Source organism: Enoplosus armatus, chromosome 14 (genome assembly GCF_043641665.1).
Source record: "Enoplosus armatus isolate fEnoArm2 chromosome 14, fEnoArm2.hap1, whole genome shotgun sequence".
Taxonomy (NCBI): domain Eukaryota; kingdom Metazoa; phylum Chordata; class Actinopteri; order Centrarchiformes; family Enoplosidae; genus Enoplosus; species Enoplosus armatus.
This window is the reverse complement of record NC_092193.1, coordinates 416,414-440,471: the sequence shown is the minus strand read 5'-3', so window position 1 is coordinate 440,471 and position 24,058 is coordinate 416,414. Positions and strand designations below refer to the sequence as shown.

At 43.2% G+C, this 24,058-nt stretch overlaps 1 protein-coding gene across 1 annotated transcript; it reads right to left on the bottom strand.

The window, feature by feature from the left end:
* Nucleotides 1-615: 615 nt before the first annotated feature.
* Nucleotides 616-20,532, bottom strand: slc4a2a (solute carrier family 4 member 2a). The gene is made up of 21 exons (XM_070918369.1): nucleotides 20,479-20,532; nucleotides 18,701-18,851; nucleotides 16,502-16,706; nucleotides 16,248-16,372; nucleotides 12,960-13,126; nucleotides 9,665-9,845; nucleotides 8,514-8,649; nucleotides 7,797-7,944; nucleotides 6,956-7,052; nucleotides 6,677-6,861; nucleotides 6,328-6,547; nucleotides 5,459-5,662; nucleotides 5,185-5,333; nucleotides 4,317-4,511; nucleotides 3,857-4,066; nucleotides 2,876-2,965; nucleotides 2,613-2,779; nucleotides 2,251-2,504; nucleotides 1,986-2,155; nucleotides 1,037-1,210; nucleotides 616-696 (listed from the first exon to the last, which is right to left on the bottom strand). The coding sequence occupies exons 1-21, from the start codon at nucleotides 20,530-20,532 to the stop codon at nucleotides 616-618; spliced, it is 3,363 nt and encodes a 1,120-aa protein (XP_070774470.1).
* Between the last annotated feature and the right edge of the window lie 3,526 nt (nucleotides 20,533-24,058).

Genomic DNA, 24,058 nt, shown 5'->3' with positions numbered 1-24,058 from the left:
CAGCTCAGGGTGTGTCCGCGCTTGGTAAACTAAAGATATTGTCAACCGTTTGAGTCGACAGTTCTATATTATGAACAATCGTACAGTAAAGTTATCTACTAGCGTTTTAGAGAATACTGCTTATTTCTTCATGATTTTGAAACCTAATTTTACAGACTTGGTGGTTTTTTAATCATTGAAATTTGGCTGGGTGGTTAATTTTTCAGAGGTGTGACAAACTCAGAACACATATTTATTATTGCTTTACACTGACTTTAGAGATAAAATATGCATTTAATGATAGACAGAAAAACATACAGTCAGGAACACAAAGTGCCAACAAAGAACAGACATTTTTCAGTTAGTGTGATCTTTAAAACATAATGTGTCATACAGATGGACAGAATGACCAGAAAGTAACCAGAAAACAGTTCAGGTTTCAGTCAGTATGTTCAGCAGCTTCATCAGAGTCAAACAGAAACAAACCCGCTCCCCAGAACAGAAAATGCAAAATCAGATTTATAAAAACATGATTTCAGAAGCACGTACAGTCCACCTGCCCAGCGCTGCTACAGGATATATATGAGATATGCTAATGATTGAGGTGGATCGACCAATCATGAAGTTGCTGACGGGTCACACGGGCATCTGCAGCTGTGAGTACTCGTCCTGCCCCTCCTTCTCCTCCAGGTGAGGCTCTGCGTCATCAGCATCCAGCTGCAGGACCAGAGGTCAGAGGTCAGGAGATTTTTGTCATAGTAACAATACAGTGTACATATGCGATAACTTTTTTAACAAAAGTGTGATTTCAATACCTGTAAATATGTATAAATATCTGCTGTTGTTCCAGCTACTGTTAAAATTGTATATGTGGGATCAACTGTTGTGTTTTGTAGGCTAAATGCGATATCTAAAATATCTGATGTCATGTTTGCTGCGTTTGCAGCTGGCAAATATGTAGGACGGCTAGCACATAGCTAGCATAGGCTAACTACAAGTATAATGTTGGATATGAAAGCTCCCTGTAGCTCTCAGGTGTGAACGAGGTGTGACTCACACTCTGCAGCTCTCTCCAGGTGAAGAGGCGCGGCAGCAACAGCATCCTCACTGGGATGGTCAGAAGCAACATAAAGGGGAACGCCAGTGCTGCTGCTGTCGCCATAACGACCCACAGGAGAGACAGACAAGTCAGCTGGACAAGAGTGAACAGGTGCATCCTCAATGTCCGCACCTGTGAGAGAGCAGAGACACAGAGAGACAGGCGAGATGGAAACAGGTAGGCTGATGATTAATCTGTGTATCTATATGTGATGTGCCCTTTCATTGACTAGGATTCAATGTTCCCTTTAAGTCCAAGTCAGGACCAACAAGTCCTAGGTCAAGTCAAGTCCAACAAGCCCCACATCAGTGTTCCAAGTCAAGAACAACAAGTCCCAAACAAAGTCCAAGTCAAGTCATTACAAACAAGTCCCCAGTCAAGGTCAAAGTCAAGTTAATATGAACAAGTACTGGATTAAGACCCAAGTAAAGACCAACAAGCCCCAAGTCACAACCAACAATTCCTAAATCATGTCAAGACCAACAACTCACGAGTCAAGTCCAAGTCAAAAACATCTTGTCCCAAATTAAGTTTGAGTCCAACAAGTACCAATTCAAGTCCTAAGTCAAGACCAAGAAGTCCTGAGTCAAGTCCAAAGTCAAGACAGGTATGGTTAAAACCCAAGTAAAGACCAACGAGTCCCAAATCAAGTTCCAAGTCAAGACCAACAAGTCCAAGTCAAATAAGTCATAAGTCATTATTTGTCTGTCTGCTGGTGGTGGTCTGCCAAACACACCTTTACCTCTTGCCTCGTTTTTTTGGTCAGTCAAAGTATAGTACAAATTGTCTGTTTAAGGGGGATGATTCACGGCCCAACTTTTTATATAATTATTTCATATAATATTTTATCTTTCTGCTTGGAAGATCATCAAGTCATTCCAAGTCAAGGACAAGAGGCAGGGCTAACCTTGCGGACGTAGTTGTGGTCGGGGTGGTACTTTGGAGGCATCAGCAGCAGGATTAGTCGCTCTGTGAGCTGGATCCCGTTCAGGGACATCACTCCCATGTAGAGGAAGATCCCAAACAACACCGCCAGAGGGATCTGACGCAGAACCTCCCCGATCACTATGGACAGACCTGAGAGGGGGGGTAGGGACCAGATCAGAAGAAGTAGTAAAGATAGTAAATGTAGCAGTGATGGTTGTAGTAGTACTCTACAATGACAGTCGTACCCACTAAGGCAGCCACCAGGAAGCCCGTCACCCTCTGCTCCTTAACCTCCTGGATGCGGGGCTTGTCTCCAGGGGCGACGGCTTTGCTCATGACAGTGAGGGCATTGGTGTGGGTGACGGAGCGAACCGTGGCGGCTGATAACCAGGGCAAACCAAACAATGCTGAGACTCCACCCACCACCACAATGATGAGGAGGTCCAGGTGAAAACCAGTTCCCTTCAACAGCATCCTCTCCTTCTTACTGACAATCAGCCTGACAGACAGATGCAGCAAAAATGATATTGATACTTTTTTGTTATTTTAGATCAGAAAACAAAAACAACATATAACAAATACAGAAGAAAAGAAGAAAGTGTTGTACGCTGTGATCTGGGACTCCATGAAGATGAGGATGAAAACAAGTATGGCCGGCAGGATGCTGGCGGCCATCATCCAAACAGGAAACTGCCCGTCAGATCCTAGAGGAGAAATCAGCCAACCACGCTTCTCTGGACTGGACACTGAGAATCCACTGGGCACATTCAGTTTCTGTCAGCCAATAGGAAGATGGAAATTTAAATGTTGCAGTATGTTGTGTCAACACAGGGTTCACTTTATGAGTGTTAAAATTTGCTCCTGTCTGACCTGGGTGTAGGTGTCCTCCACGCTGTAGTCCACCAGCACCATGATGAGGATAGCAATGGGAACCCCAAAGTCTCCAATGATCCTACGAAGCTGAAACATACAGAACACCAGCTTATTGATCAGTGATTTGGTTCGAAACTGCAGACACCAGTGAGGAATACATCCCCAATGTAAGACCTTACATTTAAAATGTCTTCTCGAGGTGCACTGGACACTACAACCCAGTGATGTTTTGATAGAGTGCCTAGGTCTAAGACTCATGGGAGCAGTCGCTGTTGAAAAGAATGGTCATTGTGTTATGTATTGTATTGTGTGTTGTCTATAACAAAATAATAAGTTAATAAGTTTTATCTTTGTTAAAAGGGTGAATCAGGGGCTCAAATGTAACTGCACCTGCACTTAAACTGAATGTTTGATTGTACCAGTATCTGAAAGAAGGAATAATACAACTTTATTTAAATTTCTTATGTAAGTGTACCTGTACGTGTACTTATACCTGTACCAGTATCTACATGTATATATGTACCTATACCTGTGTATACAGTATATGTATGTTCCTGTGCCTTTACCTGTATGTACCCATGTATGCATCTGTACCTAAATCTGTATCTGCACTTGTGCATATATGTACCTGTGCTTATGTGCCAGTAACCATACATACCTGTGCCTGTATGTACCAGTACCCTCATCTGTATTTAACTGTATCACTGTGCCTATATGTACTCGTATCTGTGTATGTGACAACCTGTGGCTATACCTGTATGTGTACCTATGTATTTATACCTGTGTATACTTACTACTTGTATGTATATGTACCTGTATGTGCCTGTATGTACCCATACTCGTATCTACATGTACCTCTACTCATGTATATAGCACTTTCTGTCCCGTACCTGCACCTGTGCCTTTACCTGTATTTATTCCTGTACCTGTAGATACTCATACTTCTATGTACCTGCACCTGTACTTGTACATACTGACCCTGCCGGGGAAGAAGGAGCTGTTCTTGAACTTGCGCAGGTAGAAAGCGAAGAAATATGTTCCGGCCATGAGTACAAATGAGAGCAGGGCTGTGTTTGGTTCTCCAACAACCTTCCCAGGATTCCCGGCAGCTGCAGTGTAGTTGCACAGAGATGGAGATACTGTATTGTTTCCATGGTAACAGTTTTGGAGAGGATGCTCCTGAAAGATCTTGAAAAGACCAACACAGAGAAGAAAAAACTCAAAATTATATCAAAATTAAGTCATGACTTAAGCAAAAATATGAGCTCAACTAGTTATTTATAAAAACAACACAGACACTTCAGGTAAAATGACAAAACTATCTTGTGCCATCTTTTTGATGACTCAATCTCTAAATTATACTGGACTACTACTTAAGACAACTCTTTCAGAAGGCCCCAGGCCTTGCTTGTTGCTGACCTGTGACCTCTGACCTCACCTTGACCAATTTGGCGAAGGTCTCGTAAATGAAAATGAGGGAGATGAGGAAGGAGAAGATCTCTTGAGTGAAACGGGAGACGAAGCGAACCAGGATGCTTCCCTCGAAGGCCACTGTGAGCAGAACAATGAGCACCAACCAGAAACCGATCCACACCCGGCCCGTCAGATACTCGATCCCATTGTCTTTACAAAACTACACATAAACACACACCATGCAGGTTTCAGGGGACAGTTAACAAGTTAGCTAACATTCTCAAGGTTCAAGGTTCGCTTACTTTGTCTTTCTCAAGCTTTCACTCATTGGGATAATTTTTAGGTAAGGTAACATGAGGTCTGGCACTAAATCCTGAGTCTGACTAGAGGGAACTGACTAGAAGGACATTCACATCCGACACCAGAGACCATCTTTGAACAGAGAGGGGTTACCACCTCCACCCCATATACAACTATCTGTTACCATGTGACCTAAGTTCCATTATTAGGTCACGTGATGACAAGGAAGGTCATAAGATATGGTCGAAAACTTCGGAAACACAGAGTAAGTGGCCCTAGTGTCGAATGTTTTTTTATATCAAGATGCTGTTTCCTGAATGCTGAGTGAACCCTCAAATATGTATTAGGATCCAGGACAACCTAACCTGGGGCCAACGCACAGATATTTCACAGATGATGATGATGGTGCTGTTAAACAGAAATTGTAGTAGAAAGATTGAGAACACAGAAAACAGTTCTCAATGAAAACTTGTCTGTAGCGTGTTCTGTGGACTATCCAGAGTAACAGGGTACACAGATGTGGTCCTGTTGAGTTTGTCAAATATAATATTTTGATACAAGGGTGTAGATTTTCAGGTGTCAGGTGAGCTCACAGTGTAGAAGGCCTCTTCAAACACCAGCAGCGGTCCAGAGAAGCCGATCACCAACAGAGGCTGAGCACCCAGCACACTGAACACTATGCCCTGCATCGCCGTGGCAACTATCAGCTCTGACACACCAATAAGACCCTCTGTTTTCTCACCTGTGTCACAGGAAAGAGAACATAGCTATAGAACCTTCACAGTTAAAGAGCCTGCAGCAATTTGAAACTTGTTTAACCAAATCTCATTAGGTAGTTCAGTCTCTGTTTCTGAAGTCCAGACTCACCCAGAAGTCCACCAAAGGTGATGGCAGGCGACAGTGCGGCGAAGTAGATGAAGATGATGGCGGCCATGCACTGAGGGTTCAGAGCATCTCGGAGGTCACTGAGGTACTGAGGGTAGCGTCTTGTCACGTCTTTGATCAGACCTCCGAAAAGACGGCCTGAACGTCTCAGGGGCTCATCACCGGGTTTGGACGGAACGAGGGAATCTGGAAGATAATAATTGAGCTCTTTTACTGTCAAGTCATTGAGCTGACATCCCAACATTACAAATGACATCAAAACATCAACATAAGGATTGTATATGCTCTCCCTAGACCACATCTCAAAACATATGAAAGAAACATTCACTGTTCTGCTGATGGCATGCTAATCTACCCTGTAAAGAGGATGGAGACTTCCACAGAGATGTGCAAGATTCAGCAAGATCGCTGCTTCAAACTGAGCTCCTGCCAAAAGCCCCTCTTTAAGCCCTTATTTTACTTACTGAAGTTTGTTACATATTCTTTCAAAAGAATGGAATCAAGTTTTGTTTGTGAAACAAGATTCAGTGAAACACTTCAAAACTAAGCTCAACTTCGTCAGCATGTCCCCAGAAGACGTGACAATGCTAATTCAGCGACTCTCAGGGGCTCAGAGACTGTGACTGAGATGTTGGATGACATACTTTACATAGTTACTTGAGATCACTGAAACTGATGGTTTCAGGGCCTACCATCCCATAAGAACAAAATTAACAATCATGCCAAGACTATGGAGATGCTACCGGCTAATTAAATAAATTAAGGCTATAACACCCCAAACATGCTCTGCTCAACAAAACATTGATATAAGAAGAGTACCAATTTAAAAAGTCTTTCCCATGATAACCGACCTTCATCCTGCTGAATGCTAGTCTGTTTCTCCTGCAGTTTTCCGCTCTGCTCCTCCTCCCTCTTTCTGAGCATTTCTCGTTGGAAGCGAGCAACCGAGTGGAGAAGCTCATCGCCACCGACCTCCGACGGAGGAAGGACGACACTGCAGTCCAAAAAACGGTTGATGGCTGTCAGCAGGTCCTGGCGGTCGTCAGCCTGGTATGCCGCCTCGTGGAAATGCTGAAGGAGCAGAACATTTACCACATTACGTGGGTTCAAGGCTGTTCAGCAGCCGGAATACGTATTCATTATTTGGCGCCATCTGCTGGTCTTATCCAAAAAAGTGGCAGACAGCTCTGCTGGACTCACCTTGTCTGACATGAGCGTGGAGATGGAGCGTCCGATCTGGTGGTAGTCAATGTTGGCGGTGGGTGGGCCCAGCAGGAGGAAGAGGAACCTTACAGGAACTGGAACCTCCAGGACGGACTCCAGCAGGACTGCTTCCTGCAGCCGCACAAACGCCATGGATGGCTGGTCCAGGAATCCCACACTGCCTGCAGACACAGCAGAGGGATGCACTACACTCTCTGGACCTGGTGCTCTACAGATCGACTCATGAATGAAGGTGATGATGCACATGATACGTACCCACAAGGACAACGGTGGCCTCGGCTCTCTCTGGGATCTTCTCCATCAGCTTCACTTCATGTTTGGATCTGGAGTGACAGAGGGACGGGGCTTCTTTCTGAACGCGCACACACACACACACACACACACACACACACAGATTAATTAATTAAGTCAGATTTATGTAAGTGTAAAATAAAGTCACAAAATCCTAACAAGTTGATAGTTCTGCCATTCACACACCTGGCTTCTCCTACCATTGTTACCCTGATGCTTTTCTTCTCATTTCCCCCACCTGACATTGAGGCTTATCAGTGTTTGCCTGGCAGATATCTCAGAGTGGATGTCAAGGCACCACCTAAAGTTCAACCTGGACAAGACTGAGCTTGTGTTCCAGGGGAAAGGATGCCTACATCAAAACCTATCCAGCACCATTGACAATACTGTTGTGGTGCCAACCTGCACTATGAAATAACAATCCCAAATCCATGATGAGTTTAAGGTGTTATTAAGGTTCAGGGCTTTTGGTTTATGTTAGGACTGCTAATTAATGAGATTTTAATTTAATTCTTATTCGGTATTCAGGTATTTAACAGGTTCACCACATTTGGGACAAATTAATGGAAACATTGATGGGCAGGATTTTTACCTTAGTTGGCATCAATCTTTGAACAATAAAAGCCAAATCATAGTAATGTGATATAGTGCTAACTCATCTGCGTGTTGGTCACATGACCCTCAGAATCTATAGAAGGAAATGATAAATTATTAATTAAGTTAGTGTTATCACTTCTGCTTTAGATTATTAAAGTCAAACTTTAAGTCTTCAACAGATGCTTGCATGTCTGTTTTCCTTTTTTACCTTGTTCTTCTCACCATCAGCCTCTCTGTGATTTGTCAGTTTGATGGGGGGCTCTGATTGGCAGTTGTGTCTGTCCATCAGGGTGGCCATGTTGGCTGCAGAGATGTTCTTGCTGAACAAGCTGTGGTCTTTCTCATCACTGGGGTGACTGATGAAACAAACAAACAAAAAAGAAATATATTTATGAAGAACATGTTCCTGTTCCGTTCCTGAGCAGCAGTGGATGGATGAATCATTGGATGAACTCCTCCCTCTGAGGGTCAGACACTCAGGAAGAAACTGGAAATCTGTATCTGTATCTACTTCACCTGTCATACACTACCTCACTATTTATTCTGAATGTTTAAGTGCAATACATGTATAGTGCAATACATATATAGTCATACACTACAGTGCAACACATCCATACATATATATACTGTACATTGTTATTGTATTTTTTTTTTTTACCTCACTTCACTTAAATACTGTAAATGTATATATTTTTTATTTTCTATTTCTTATTTTTATATTTTGTACATACCTTTAGTTCTAAATTATGCTATTTTTCTACTCTGGAATGGGAGCACCGGTACTGTACAATTTCCCCCCGGGGATCAATAAAGTATTTCTGATTCTGATGAACGATGAACGATGAATGTACAGATAGATGTATGGATTGGTGGGTGAATTAATGGATAATGATTGGACAGATAGTATTTTGGACGTGAGACACACCTGTGTCTGAGCAGCAGGGCTTTGAGGACATTGGCTCGGTCTTCAGCTTTGATCTGATCTGAGATCACCATCTGCTCCACGACCTGCTGAGCAATCCCCGGCAGAGTCCTCTGCTTCAGGTCCAGGAGGACCGCCCCTGAAAACACAACAGCATTACATCAGACACTGACATCACCACAGACTGACATCACGACAAAACATAATACATATATACGACATAATGTCTCGGCCCTTTCATTTTCTCATGTAAAGTATTTTTCATTGTTATTTGTCACTCTATGCTGATGACACTCTGTTTACCTCTGATCTCAACTGATCTCAATATGCTGAATACGTTTTTAAGACTACATCCAGACAACACCACCTCTGTTTCACCGTCATTGCACTGGCTTGCAGTGTGCTTTAGGATTTTAACATCATATTGGTTACTTTAAAGGCTCTTTGTGGCCTGACTCCTTACTATATTTCTGACCTTTCAGTCTCATACGAGGCTTTGAGAAGCTTGAGATCTTGTTGCAGACTTTATCTGTCCTGCTTAAAACTAGGGGCTAGAGCAGGGGTGCCCAATACGTCGATCGCGATCTACCGGTCGATCGCAAAGGTAGTGTGGGTAGATCACATGGCATTAAAAAAATAGACGTCAGCCTATCATCCATCCTCACTATGAAATTTGTCACTTGATTGACATACAGGGCAGCCAGTCTGACATCTGATCTTTTCTGACACATGGGTCACCACGCATGCGTGTACAAGCATGCATGTATCACAGTAGATAATATAAATAAATATATGTTTTACATTTTTATAGTAGGTAGATCATTTTGACTTGGTCATTTTATAAGTAGCTCGCATGCTGAAAAAGTGTGTGCACCCCTGGGCTAGAGGAATGAATTACAGAACAAATATCTCCTCTCTTCTCTCTAGTAGTATCTCTCCAGTCAGACAAATGAATGCATTGTAATATTTGGGAAATAAAAAACCTACATGAAAGCCATCCCTTAATTTATCCCTTAATTATAATAGGTACTTCATTTTTCAATCAAGGTGAAAATTCAGGGTCGATTGCCATGTTATTTGGTAAATATTAAGGTTTTTTGTACAGTGTCAGAGTTTTTCACTGGAGCAGCAGAGAGCCTCCTCCTCCTCCTCACCGTGGGAGATGGTTTTTCGGAGCTCCAGCAGGGAGCGGAAGGACAGGGAGGGGATGTGAGGTCTCCCCCAGCGATCTGTCTCCTCCTCCACCTCCTCCTCAAACTTGATCCATCGAGCTGTCTCCCTCCACTGCAGCTCCTGGTTTCTGTCAATCACCAGCTCATTCAGCTCCACAAACACCTGGACACAGAAAAACTTGTCTTTGTCACTTATGAAGATATTACGTTGACTTACATTAATTCCCTGGGAATTTATTCCAACCTTTATCATCACCTCTACATTTCTAACCACAACCCTAATCTAAATTTAACCCTCCTACAACCAGATCTTAACCATAAAATGGAATGGTTCACCTTGTGGGGACCTGCTTTTTGTCCCCAGTGGGAGGTGTGGGACACATAATAATGTCAGTGTGCTTACAGATTTACATCCCCACAATGTGATTACACACATGACGACACTGTATTGACTTACATTGATTCCCTGGAGGGTTATCTTTACCATAATCACTACACGCCTAACAGGGCTGGACTGGCAGACCAGGCACTTTACTGGTGGGCCAACGTGCATTTTGGGCCGACACAAAAGGACTTTTGTTGTCTGACTGGCAGATAAAACAGGTAGATCAGCCCATTGGTTTTTTTTCTCTATTGACACTGGCCCAATCACATCTTTAAACCCCTCCCCCTTTGGGCTCAGTGCCTTCATTAAACAGTGCATGCGCATTAGAGGTAACATGGGAGTGTCCCGTCGCACTCACACAAAAATACTCCTGTCCCGTCCCTATCCCATGACAGAGTAAAAAAAAAATCCTGTCCCATCCCGTTCCTGTGGTGTTATTTTTTTAGGCAATGCAATGATTTTGATTTGATGTTTTTGCCATCCTTTTCTCAAGCAGAGTTCAACTTCAATCTGCGACTTTCTAAAACAGATTTGTCTCGTCGTGAATTTTTGGTCTGAACTGACTGATTGTTATTATGATTCCCGTCCTGCTCCCATTGACTTTTTTTCCTGTCCGGTCACAGTCACGCGATGAATAGTGAAACTGGCTCCCATCCCATGGGAATTCCAAAAAAATGTCAGCCTCTAATGCGCTATATGGAAAAAAAGAGGACCAACATGGAGAAGACAAACCGCAAGGGAGGCCCTGAGAAATAGTAGGCCAAAAAAATTAAGAATCTAGATGCGGATAACGCCAAATGTGCAAAAATCACAGATATGTTTGCTGCAGGGGCTGCAACAAGAGCTTCAACATCTACGGCAACAGCAGTACCCGCCATTATGCAGCAACAGATGTCACAACATTGGCTGACTATTCTAACATAAACTAGCTAACGTTAGCGCTGGCTAAGCAGTGAGGGACCAGAGAGTCCTCATAATGAGATAAATACCATTTCACACACACACTGAATGGACACATCGTACAGGCTGAACCAGACTTAACAAATCAGGCTACATTTAGATTTTCAAAAAAATCCAAACCAGACTAACCATAACCATTTCCTGCCATACAAGAATACTAAATACAGCAAAGTCAGGATTAAATCATTATTCTGTATTTTTCTGTCTGTCAGCAGATCCAATAAAAACTCTCAATACTTTCTGACTTAAATCTTTAAAAACACATCACAAATATATAGTTTCATTATACATCCACATAACGTTTAATAGTGTTAGTTAGACCTCTGGGGCTAAATTAGGCTACATTTAATCAAAAAGGCCAAACCAGATCAAATCAAGCTAAACAAGTTTTCAGGTTAAATTCCGGTCATAAAACAGTAAGTTCGGTTCTTCTTTAGGAAGTTGTATAAACAATGATAACAATCAATAACAATGATCCCATCACAAGGTCCACTTACTTGTTTTTTCCAGAGCTTTCAGCCACATTTTGTGGCCTTGATCAGAGAAAGGAAGGATGACAACTGAGCAAACATCTGCTGATAGCCAGAGGATGTGTCTGAAAGCTCTGGAAAAACCAAGTAAGTGGATCTCATGATTAGAAATGTTTTGTTAACAACAAATCTGTTTAAATCAGGCTAAATCACACTGTATGATTAAACAGGACCAAACCAGACTAAAGTGGACTAAATAAGTTAAACCAGGCTGAACCAGGCTAAACTGGACTAAATAGATGAGACCAAACCAAGCTAAACGTCTCCAAATCTGGCGAAAATAGATTTCAGGCTGAATTATGTCATAAATCAGGACAAAACAAGTAATTTGGTTCAGCCAGGACAAAACAGGCTAAACATGGAAAACAAGACAAAACCAAGAAAAGTTAAATTAAGGCAGACCAAAGCAGGTGGTTTAAACCAGGCTAAACCAGGCTGTCAGCCTGTACCTTTCTTTGTCGACTCTTCAGGTCCAAACCGACCATCCTGAAGACCAAAACAAACTGAACCAAGAGAGAGACCGACCTCTGAGTTTACCCTCCTCTTACCTGTCTCACTCTCTCTCTCTCATTACTCTCAGAGTCCAGTTTGTCACTCGTTCACAATACCACCTGGATTAACCTGCTCAGACTCCTGGCTCGCCTTTCGTCCCTCCTGTCAGCCTCATTTTGGACATTCCTATTGTTTTGTTGTCGTCTTAAACCAAAGAATCACATCATGAAGACCGTCTGCTCCTGTTCACACCAGACCTGAACCAGCAGCTGATGAACCTGTTCACCTGAACTCTGCCAAAATCTAAATCATCTGTCAGCCTTATTCAATATCCAAAACAGCAAGAGAAAGAATTCATCCAATTAAAATAAAACTCATATGTTTCAGACGGATTCATCTCTGTGTCCAGGACAAATAACATGTTTATCTAGGAGGAGGAAACTCCTAGCTTAGCTCATTTTCTTCAGCAAAAAACTCCATTGATCATCTGCGGTTTTAAGTCGTCATCCATGGACCAATGACCAGTTAGCATTTAAAACACACGCTAAGGCTGGTTTAATGAAGTCTGTAAACCCTGTGAAGAGTGAAAAATGAAAGCAGTCAAACCGACATTTGAAGAGTAATAAATGGAAGCTGCTGAAGTTTTAGTCAATGTCAAAACTAAGAAGTATGAAATGTCAGATGAACAGTAAGATATGAAAGCAGGTGAACAATGAAAGCAACTGAAGTTGAAGCACCAGTTGAAATGTGTGCACTGTAAACAGTTCAAGTGTCAATTGATGTGTAAGCAGTGACAGCAGTGTGTTGCAGCAGTTGGTTGAGAGTTGAAGTTAGTTGAAGTGTCAGTTTATGTTTACTGTGAGTTAGAATGAATAATGAAAAGGAAACATCCTTGGACCCGCCCTCTGACCTCATGAGGTGTCCGGTCTGGTTGAAGGTGTTGGAGGTGTTGAAGGTGCTGGAAGTGTGACTGTGTTCGACTGCTGTTCTGATCTTTGGTGACGTGGACGATCGGCCCTCTGGAGCTCCGCCTCACCAGGTGACGCCGCACTGCTGGAACGTCGTCCAGTCGATGGCCTGAGGGGGCGGGGCATGAATGTGGGGCAGGGTCAGAGGTTAAAACCTGACTCTAACCAAGAACACGTTCCTTCTTCATTTTCTTTCCTTCAGCCTTTTGTTTGCTTCTTCCTTCTTTTCTTCACTCTGTCCTTCTTTTCTTTTACTGTTTTAAACACGAACTCCACACTAAGTTATTGTTTTGCTCTGTAACGTAATCACACAGATTCTTGTTGGTATATGATGTTCATTCAGGTGATTTTTCCAACAAAACGTAAAAACTGCCTTTTCTGCTCAGCATTAGCTTGTATGTGTCTGTTTTGATTTAAAAGTTTGGTTCAGCTGAACTCTCTGGCCCCTCCCTCACTTTGATGTTATAGACAAGACTCTGAGGTCTATTACGTATGTTGCCCCCCCAGGCTGCTACAGCAGCTGCAGCACCAAGCTATGCCCTGATAAACAGCGGGACTACGAATCAGCTACAACACAGGTTAGGGTTAGACTTCCTGTCTGTCCAGCAGACAGACAGACAGACAGACAGACAGTAGCTGCTGGTTAGCACTGACTGATATATAGTGTCCCCTCACACACTACATAACTCTCAGTCCTGTTGTATGTTGTAAATATGTTGGGAAGAATTTGAGAGTGTAGTTACCCTTAATGTAAACACACACACACACACACACACACACACACTCCGTGTGGTCTCATGGGAACTTTCTGCAGTCTAACAGGGTTTCAGGCTTGATTGGACTTCAGTGAAGAATCAGTAAGATGAGAAGTGAGCTCTGTGTTATCCAATTAGCTCAAACACTCTCACACACACACCCACAGTTGTGTTTCCATCACTTAAGAGGACATTGCATTGACTTACATTCATTTCCTGGAGACTTACCCTGACCATAACCACTGCTTGCCTAACCTTAACCTTAAACCAAGTCTTCACCCTAACATTGAATGATTTATGTTACGGGCACTTGTGTTTTGTCCCCAAAAGGAAGGCGAGTCCCCACAATGTGACTGTAAACAGATTTATGTCCCCACAACATGACTAATACCAGGTCACACACACACACACACACACACACACACACACACACACACACACACACACAGGTGTGTTCACAGTCTGCAGTAATCAGCAGGTGAGCAGAGTTTCACGTTTCTGTAAAAATTAGATTTTCTCTGAAACACAATGTTTTCACATCATTTCTTGTTTTCCTGGAAATAATCAACACAAATAGCCAATCACATTCCAGCAGTGAGAGTCAGCTGACCGGCGCCCTCTACTTGCCGTCCGTGTAATCTGGAAGAGGGAAATATTGTACTTTTACTGCACCACGTTAATCAGCTGAAAACAGGGCTGTTTTTCTGAGCTCATGAAAAGTTGACTTTTTACAGATACGTGGTTCTCACAGGGAAGCATAGATATATGTATCGTATAGAATATGATGCATCGCTGTACATGAAAGTACCCAACAGTATACAAAGTACTTCAAATGAGCTCAACCTGAAACATCTACAGCAGGAAAATGACACAGACACATGAATGCAGAAATCTGAATCCAGGAACATCAGAGAGAACAGAAACACTGACAGGGAACATTTTACTGCTACATGAGTACTTCTACTGTGATACTTTAAGTACATTTAGCTAACAATACTTACATTCATTACATTTACTGAATTAAGATTTCACTTATAGTGGAGTATTTTCAGAATGTGGTATTCGTACTTTTACTCGAATAAAGCGTCTGAGTACTTCTTCCACTACTGCAGGTTGGGGTAGCCTCATAACTAGCTCCAAATATACCGTTAAAACCTCTGTAACACGACTAGAACGTGGGTTCATTTAATGGAACTGGAACCAACCGTCTGGTTAAAGTGATGCAGCACCGGCTCGAAGACATGGCAGACTTTGTTTGAATTACGCTAACACTGTAACTCTGTTCATTTAATTAATGATCATTTTCATCACTGGTCCGGACACTGTTGTACCTGCGTCTTCCAGTTTGTGTATTAATCAAGTTTTTTTCAGTGTTTGAACCACAACAAAGTTATTTTCAGCTATGTTTGTGGTGACATCTCAGGTGTGTTTCCATCAGTTTAAACTGCAGATTAAACAAACATAGCAGGTTTTACTGAAAGTACAATGAGAGTAGAAACAGGTGAGTACTCACTGAGATCAGCCTTCAGTCTGTCAAACAACCAACAGTTGAAATATTTGATCACAACCAGAGCAGAGACTGACTTCATCTTGAGAGAAACCGAGTCCTCCACAACAAGAACCAGAACCAGAACCACACACACACACACACACACACACACACACACACACAGTACAATAGATAGAGGCAGTGGGCTCAGTGTGTAGGATGACAGCATTGTGTTCAGGTCAGCAGCAGCTTCAGGTCACATGATGAAGATCAAGAAGTGACAGAAAGCTCTTTCATGTTGGTAAAAATTCCTTCACAAGTGACTAAGTTTGTTGCTGTGTGTTTTCTGTGTTTCACCCAAAGTCCTGAAGGCCACAGAGTCACATCTCCATAAATCTGTAGTGTCTTTTCTCATCTTCACGAAGGTCACCAGACTGAGAGTCTGCAGCCATGCTAGTAGCTCTGTGAGGCTGTACTGAGACACAGCTGTGCTTTGAGCTAAATGCTAACATGCTCACAATGACAATGCTAACATGCTAATGTTCAGCAGGTATAATGTTAACCATGTTCACCATCTTAGTTTAGTGTGTTAGCATGCTAACATTAGCCAGTTAGCAGTAAACACAGAGTCCAGCTGAGGCTGATGAATGTCATCAGTTCTGCAGGTATTTGGTCATAAACCAAAGTATTGGACACATGAACATGTTGACCTGATGGTGGCGCTAGATGAAGAGTCAGAGGATCACCAGAGCTATTACAGTTCACAATATATTAAAATTAAAAATCGACATCTATATTTAAAGTTACATGTACAAGTGTAAAGTTGTACATAATGTTACATGTTGCATGATGGTAAATGTAAAGTTATATATGATTTAAATGTTAAGTATATTTACATACACATATATATATATGGTTAAGGTGTGTTGTATGTAGTATTCTCTCAAAGTGTAAAATACATATAAAGAGAGAGCAGGTTTACTGACTCTTAATGCCATCCAAGTCGACAGACATCAGTGTTTCAGCCTCATCAGCGTCGTCAGTGGCAACACTCGTCATGATGCAACCAGGTGAGAGGCCATTGTGATTGGTCGAGATGGTGGGTGGGTCACTGTCAAGGGGAGGAGTTACACGTTAAGTGGACTAAAATGCAGAGAAAAAAATCTATAGAAGAGATGAATCCCATATTTGAAGATCCGGACAGGATTTGTCTTACCAAATCATCATGTGAGTTATTCACCTGGTGGGTGTGGTTCTCCGTCCCTCCTCTCCATTGTTTTGACTATAGGATTCTTCCATGCCCTCCTCTTCTTCCAGGTCTTCTTCTATGGTGGCTGTGGTGTTAGGGACAGAGCCTTGCCTCCCCTCATTGGTCCTCCTCCTCCTGCTGTCAGCAGGCGGTTTGGACAGAGGATGATGGACGTGGAGAGAAAAGTGACGGTGATCTGCAGCAGAAAATGTATATTTATTTATTTAGTTATAGATATTACAATACAAGTCGAATTCAACGATAAAAGTACCAAAGTAATAATAATGAGGAGGAAACAGTCCTCCAACCCAGAATGATCTGTTCCAACTTCATCTTCTGGAAACACCTTTTGACCACAGCAAAAACCCCTAGAACCTCCTGAAAAACCTTAAGGACCACCTCATCATAGAACAATGAGCCTCCTTGAGAATCCATGATCCTCTAAAACCCCACTTGTACCTCCTCAACGATCCCTGGATTTGAGCATCAAAGTTAATTCCCAGGATCTATTGTTCCAAAGGACTAAAGTAAGTTCCTCCTGGAAGGAACCAGGTTACTTTGGCATCTCACCAGAGAAGACAAAACTGAAAATCAAACCTTAGGCTGAGAACAACACTGTGAAACAGAGAATCTGAAAGACACCTGCAACCTCAAATATTTATTGAACCTCTTTAAATAACCTGGAACCTCATTTACTTCTATCCTGGAACCTTCCAAGAACTGCTTGAACCCTTTCCAAAATTACTAAAGAATCCATGAAACTTTCTCAAAGACCCTACAAACAGGAAGAACAGGAATCACAGGAACCTTCTTAACAACGTCTAGAACATCCTTAAAGAGGATGGAACCCCCTCAAAGATATGAAACTTCATCAGTGTCTCCTGAAACCCTATCAAGAACTGCATAAAACACCTTGTAACCACTGCCCAAACCCAACATCCTAAAGATGTTTAAACTTGATCAAAGACTCCTTAACCTTCCTCCTGGGACCTTCTCAAGAACTGCTCATGCCCTCTCCAGAGCCCTAGAGTATGGGTCACTAACAGGCGGACCGCGGTCCGAGTCCGGACCCAGACGCCCGTCCTATACGGACCCGGACCTATAATCAATAAATTATTAAGGGATTTTAAACTTTGACGGGGTGCTCCTATTTTAGTCAGCGCCGCTTTCCCAGTCTTTGCGGCACTGGTTTAGCGGCTCAAGAAACTCACAGACCAATTGCATACGAGTTACGCCAGCCCACGTGACGCTACTCAGCCTGTCAAATCTGTGCATTCCAGGCGATAAACATTGCGACTCTGAATACAGACAGTGGAGAGGTGAGAGGCGAGAGACAGATGACAAGACGAGTGAACAACACAGGGAGAGAAGACGGAGAGACGAGTGAGCGGGAGGGAGAGAAGACACATTATTTATTGTGAAATTGGTTGAGACTGTGAAGTCAAGATGTGAAACAGTTCACAAAGAAAAAGGGAAACTCAAGCTGCTGCTACACTTTATTTTGTTTTTCTAAAATTAAGCACTTTATTTATTTTCTCTATTTTATTTTTAAATGCAGCCCTTCTTTTACTTAATGAGAGAAGAACATTATACATATCTACAGTATTATATATCTGTATAGTTCAATGTTAAGTGACAATAAATATTGTCAGAATGTTTTTGAATTGTACTTTCTTTATTTGATTTGACAGTCAGTTGTTGATTACATGCAGACGTTGATACAGCTGCTAGGCTACTTCAATATATATCACACTAAATCACAACGCAAGTTAGACTTAGCCTTATCAAAAAGCAAAGTTTTAAGCCTACTCTTAAAAGTAGAGAGTGTGTCTGCCTCCCGGACCCAAACTGGGAGCCGATTCCACAGGAGAGGAGCTTGATAGCTGAAGGCTCTGGCTCCTGTTGTGCTTTTGGAGACTCTAGGAACCACAAGCAGCCCTGCATTCTGGGAGCACAGTGCTCTAGTGGGGTAATAGGGTACTATGAGCTCTTTAAGATATGATGGTGCCTGACCAGTAAGAGCTTTGTTATCTCCTACAATCCTATAATGCATCTTTAGAACTTAGAACAATTTCCTAAAAGACCATGAGATGGAACTTTGGGATCTTCTCAGCAACTTCTTGAACGTCCAAAGACATATTGAACCTTCTCAAAATCTATCAAAAACCCCTTATGAAGGTGGTGTCTCACCTTCAAAGTCCTGCTCATTGTAGACTCTGTGTTTTTCCGGCGGGCTGCGAGCCACTGGACAAAGGATCTGCTGAAAACCCTGAACATCAAAGGCCTCGTTCAGATCCTCCTCTTCTTCATCACTATGGCAACGAGGAGGAGGAGAAAGAGACTGGAGGAGAGAAGAGGAGAGATGAAATGTTTACTTTATTTCTACAAAACTTTTTTAGATCTCCGACTAAAGAATGTCTCCCTGCACCTTAAAGGGAAAACAAATGTTGGTGTCTAAACGAGTGATGGTTACCAAAGGTTTTGTAATTGGGGATCCTTTCCACAATGTTGTCAGACAGAATAACAATCTGAGTCACTGGCAAAAACAAGCACTTTTAGTGGACGTACTTTTCACGGGCACAGCTGCCCCCAAGGATTACTATGCAGCCATTGCAGCTTGTTTGCAGCTGCTGGCTGAGGCAATCCACTGGACCAACTACAAAACTTTAGGCTTAAGACTTTCCTCTTTGATAAGTTAGGGCTGGCTCAGGTGAGTCCTGAAACATTCCTTAGTTATGCTGCTATAGGCCTAGACTGAGGGAGACTTCCCATGATGCACTGAGCTCCTCTCCCTCTCCATCTGGACTCATTCTCATCGTATTAATGTTACTGTTGCTTTCTGCAGGTGTTTCTGGATCTATGACTGCAGACACCTGCTGTTCCTGTTCAACACCCGCTGCTACAAGTATTATTATTAGTCTTGTTATAATTATTATTATTACTATTACTATTATTATCTTCATCAATATTAATATTATAACCTCCACTATTACCATTACCATTACATTACTTTACATCTCTATGTGGAACTTGTATTGTGCTATGTTCCCTTTCCTCCTGCCCTGTCCTGAGTCTTTTCTTAAGAAACTGTACAGATGTGGTTTGACTGATCTGATCACTTTCTGTTTCTGCATTTACACCAGAGCTGAGTTTATTGTTTGATGACACTCCATGATGCTGTTTAACCTTTGTTTGTGCAGGTTTGAATGGTTTTATGCAAGTTTTTCATTGTTTTAAAGCGTTCTGGCAGATGCCCACGTTCGCCACACATTTAGTTCCCCAGCACCCGACGCTCATTTTAGTTTCAGTTTCAGTTTTCAGTTTTATTAGTCATATGTAGGTTAACACAGGGTCAACGATAAAAAGTTATGTGTTGGACGAGAAAACAGGTCAGCTCAGCAGTAAGAGCAGTGGTCACAATAACAGCACTAGTCATGGTTGTCTTCACTTCCTCTCTGCCGTCTCATTGGATGGTCGTGTCGTCAGCAAACTTAAAGATGACATTGGAGCTGTGCCTGGCAGCACAGTCGAAAGTGGACAGGGAGTACAGGAGGGGGCTGAGCACACAGCCTGAAACTCACTTTTAGCTCCTGAACGCCTCACATTCATTTTAGTTCCCCAACGCCCCACGCAGGTTACAACAGGTTTGACCAGGTTTTAGTGCGGACACAGCCACATCGGTTCACATTAAAACATCAGCTGTGTAATTTGTGTAAGATTTGTGGACCTGTGATGAGCCATGATGTGAAAAGTCATGGAGACCTGCAGCAGCTCTGTGTCAAATGTTTCTGTCTCACTGAGTTGCACTGATGACATGACAGCCTGCTGTTACCATGGTTACATCATCTAATCTGACTGTAAACTGAGCCTCAGTTTGACTGCTCACGTGTTTCACAGGGACAATAAAATCCTGTCTTCGTCCGGGTTAATGAGATTAATATGATAATGCTGAATCTGTAGGGACTCACTGCAGACAGACTGAGGGCATCACCGGGACCCAGAGAGCTCTGATGATGGCTCATGGCTCCTTCAGGGTTCAGGGGTCAGAGGTCAGGTGTCTGTATGCCTGTTGTTCAGCAGGTGAGTTCAGGCAGCAGAACCTGGAGGAAAAAAAACCTTGTAAATGAAAGTGAAGCTGGAAGCGTTCGAGGTCACTGGGTGCTGAAGATTGTGTGTGTGTGTGTGTGTGTGTGTGTGTGTGTGTGTGTGTGTGTGTGTGTGTGCAAAAGGTGACGTCACACCAACAGGTGAGATTCATTTGGTTTAATGCTCCTGACCCAAGGATCACAGTCACATGGTAACAGGTTCAACATGCTGCAGAGCTCTCTGTCCTCCTATTGGTCAACATCACGCTGCGCTGAAATGTGAGTGTTACAGAGGGAGGAGAGAAGGAGGAGCTGTGTGTCTGATCAGGAGTTTAAAGGTCAAAGGTCACAATGTCAGCTTCAATAATGTGAGGCTGATCAGACTGAGGACATCCAGAGGAGAGTGAGTCAGCAACACTGAGAGAGAGAGAGACAGGCAGGCAGACAGAGAGAGAGAGAGACAGAGAGAGACAGACAGAGAAAGACAGAGAGAGACAGACAGAGAGAGGCAGAGAGACAGAGAGAGAGAGACAGGAGAGAGAGACAGACAGGGAGAGACAGACAGAGAGAGAGAGAGAGACAGACAGACAGACAGACAGACAGAGAGAGAGACAGACAGAGAGAGACAGAGAGACACAGAGAGAGACAGAGAGAGAGAGACAGACAGACAGAGAGAGAGAGACAGGAGAGAGAGACAGACAGGGAGAGACAGACAGAGAGAGAGAGACAGACAGACAGACAGACAGAGACAGAGAGAGAGACAGACAGAGAGAGACAGGCAGGCAGACAGAGAGAGAGAGAGAGAGAGAGAGAGAGAGAGACAGACAGACAGACAGGAGAGAGAGACAGATAGACAGAGAGACAGAGAGAGAGACAGACAGAGAGACAGGCTGAAGTTGAACCAGACACTAACTCAGTGTCTTAAAGGTGGATTGTTAGCCATGTTAGCAACATAGTTCACTTTGGCTCAGTTTAATGTAATAACTCTGGTGATCCTCTGACTCTTCATCTAGCGCCATCATCAGGTCAACATGTTCGTGTCCAATACTTTGGTTTATGACCAAATACCTGCAGAACTGATGACGTTCATCAGCCTCAGCTGGACTCTGTGTTTACTGCTAACTGGCTAATGTTAGCATGCTACCACACTAAACTAAGATGGTGAACATGGTAAACCTGCCAAACATCAGCATGTTAGCATTGTCATTGTGAGCATGTTAGCATGCTGATGTTAGCATGTAGCTCAAAGCAGCGCTGTGTCTCAGGACAGCCTCACGGAGCTGCTAGCATACCACATCCTGGATCCATCTTGTCCATCTTGACTCTGGAGGAGAAATGTGTTGTTTTACTAAACTAAATCTGACAGTTTCATATCGTATTCTCATATAAATGAATACAAATATATAGGTTGACATTTTGGTAAATCCTCAGTCTCATGTTTGTGTGGTTAGCCTAGCTTAGTATAAAGACTGGAAACAGCTAGCCTGGCTCTGTCCAAAGGTAACAAAATCCACCCACCAGCAGTTCGAAAACTCACTGATGAACCTGTTTGTTCACAAACTGGAGTGTAAAAACACGACATGTCGCAGTCAGACTGTTCATGGAGTCTGGAAACAGTTTGAGCAGGTAACTGGAATAATGATAAACTGGATCCACATTCATTCGGCTCAATGTGAAAACACTGTTTATGTGTGAACACGATGAGTGTCCACAGTAACGATCCACACGTAACACCTCAACGTCTTCTTCATCTGTTTCAGTTGATAAACAAGCAGTGAGATGTCAATCACATCGCTGCCACAAAATCAGGGACAGACTTGTTTTTGAAACGGTCCATCACAGAGACGATTAGAGGAACAGGAGGTTGTGTTTTTAACTTAACTGACACACAAACTCCATACAGACTGACACTTCTTCTTCACTCTGGAGAGTTTTAGAAAAGCTTGGAGACAAAAGGCTGCTCGGTGTCTCCAGGAGTTCTGGTCATACTGGCTCCTCTGGAGCTCCTGAGTTGATGGACGTCTAGTGAGTTCACGCCATCAAGTAAAGGCTGCTTCTGTCTAACTCGCCCTGCACTCCCTCTACGTGTTTCTTGTCTAGCTTTAATGTCATGAGAAAAAAACACTGAAACAGCAATAAAACCATCTTTATCACTGAACAGAATTTGGTCTGATGATAAGTTTTAAGAAAAAGATCAGTGTGAACATGGCGTCAATGCTGCAGGAGTTTCTACAGAGAAACTGATCTGAGTCCTGCTCTTAATGTCACTGTGTGTGTGTGTGTGTGTGTGTGTGTGTGTGTGTGTGTGTGTGTGTGAAACAGGAAGAGAGTTGGAGCTTACCTCAGCGTCCTCGCAGCACTGAAAGAGAGAAATTATAATGCAAAGACTGAAACCAACAGAGAGAGAGAGAACAGGGAGAGAACAGGGAGAGAACAGGGAGAGAGGGAGGATGGGGGTGAAAGGGGGAGAGAGGGGGAGAGAGAGGGATGGGGGGGAGAGGGAGAGGGGGAGAGAGAGGGATAGGGGGGAGAGGGAGAGGGGGACAGAGGGACAGAGGGAGAGGGGGAGAGGGGGACAGAGGGACAGAGGGAGAGGGGGAGAGAGAGGGATGGGGGAGAGGGAGAGGGGGAGAGGGGGACAGAGGGAGAGGGGGAGAGGGGGAGAGAGAGAGAGGGGGAGAGAGAGGGAGAGAGAGAGAGGGGGACAGAGGGAGAGGGGGAGAGAGGGAGAGAGAGAGAGGGGGAGAGAGGGAGGGTGGGGGAATGAGGAGAAATAAGAGATGAAAAGAGGAGTTAGAGAGGAAAGCAGACAGAGAGAGAGAATGGAGAAAAGGTCCAACTCTGTTGAAATCTGATCAGCTGAAAGTCACCATGGCAACCAAGCTGTCAGTCAAGGTTAGTCCCGCCCCCTGGCTGTCCACACACACACACACACACACAGCTGCAGGCAGACTGCTGGTTTGGTCTGATGATGTCACTGATCCTCTGCATCATCATGCCACTCACAGCCAGGTAGAGCTCACCTGACAGTAACTGCTGTATGTATCTGTATGAGAGTACAAGTACTGCAGTAAAGTCAAACAGATTACCTTTCACACGTAACACACAACGTTACCTGAAACAGAACATCACGTCAACACACCTGAAAGTCTGAACGAGTGCAGTAATACACAGTCAGAGTGCAGTAATACACAGTCAGAGTGCAGTAGTACACAGTCGGGATGCAGTAAAACAGCCGTCTGATCTGTGTGTGTGTGAGTGTGCGTGTTCGTACCTGGTCAGTGTGTTGAGTCGTTGTTGTCCAGCAGAGAGAAACACACTGCAGATACTTTTATACCACATCCCCTCTGAGAATGTGTGTGTGTGTGATTAATTAACCTGTTAGCATAACAATAATTATCTGCACACCTCCAGCTTCACCTGAATGTGAGTGTGTGTGTTGGTGTGTTTACATGTAATTAGC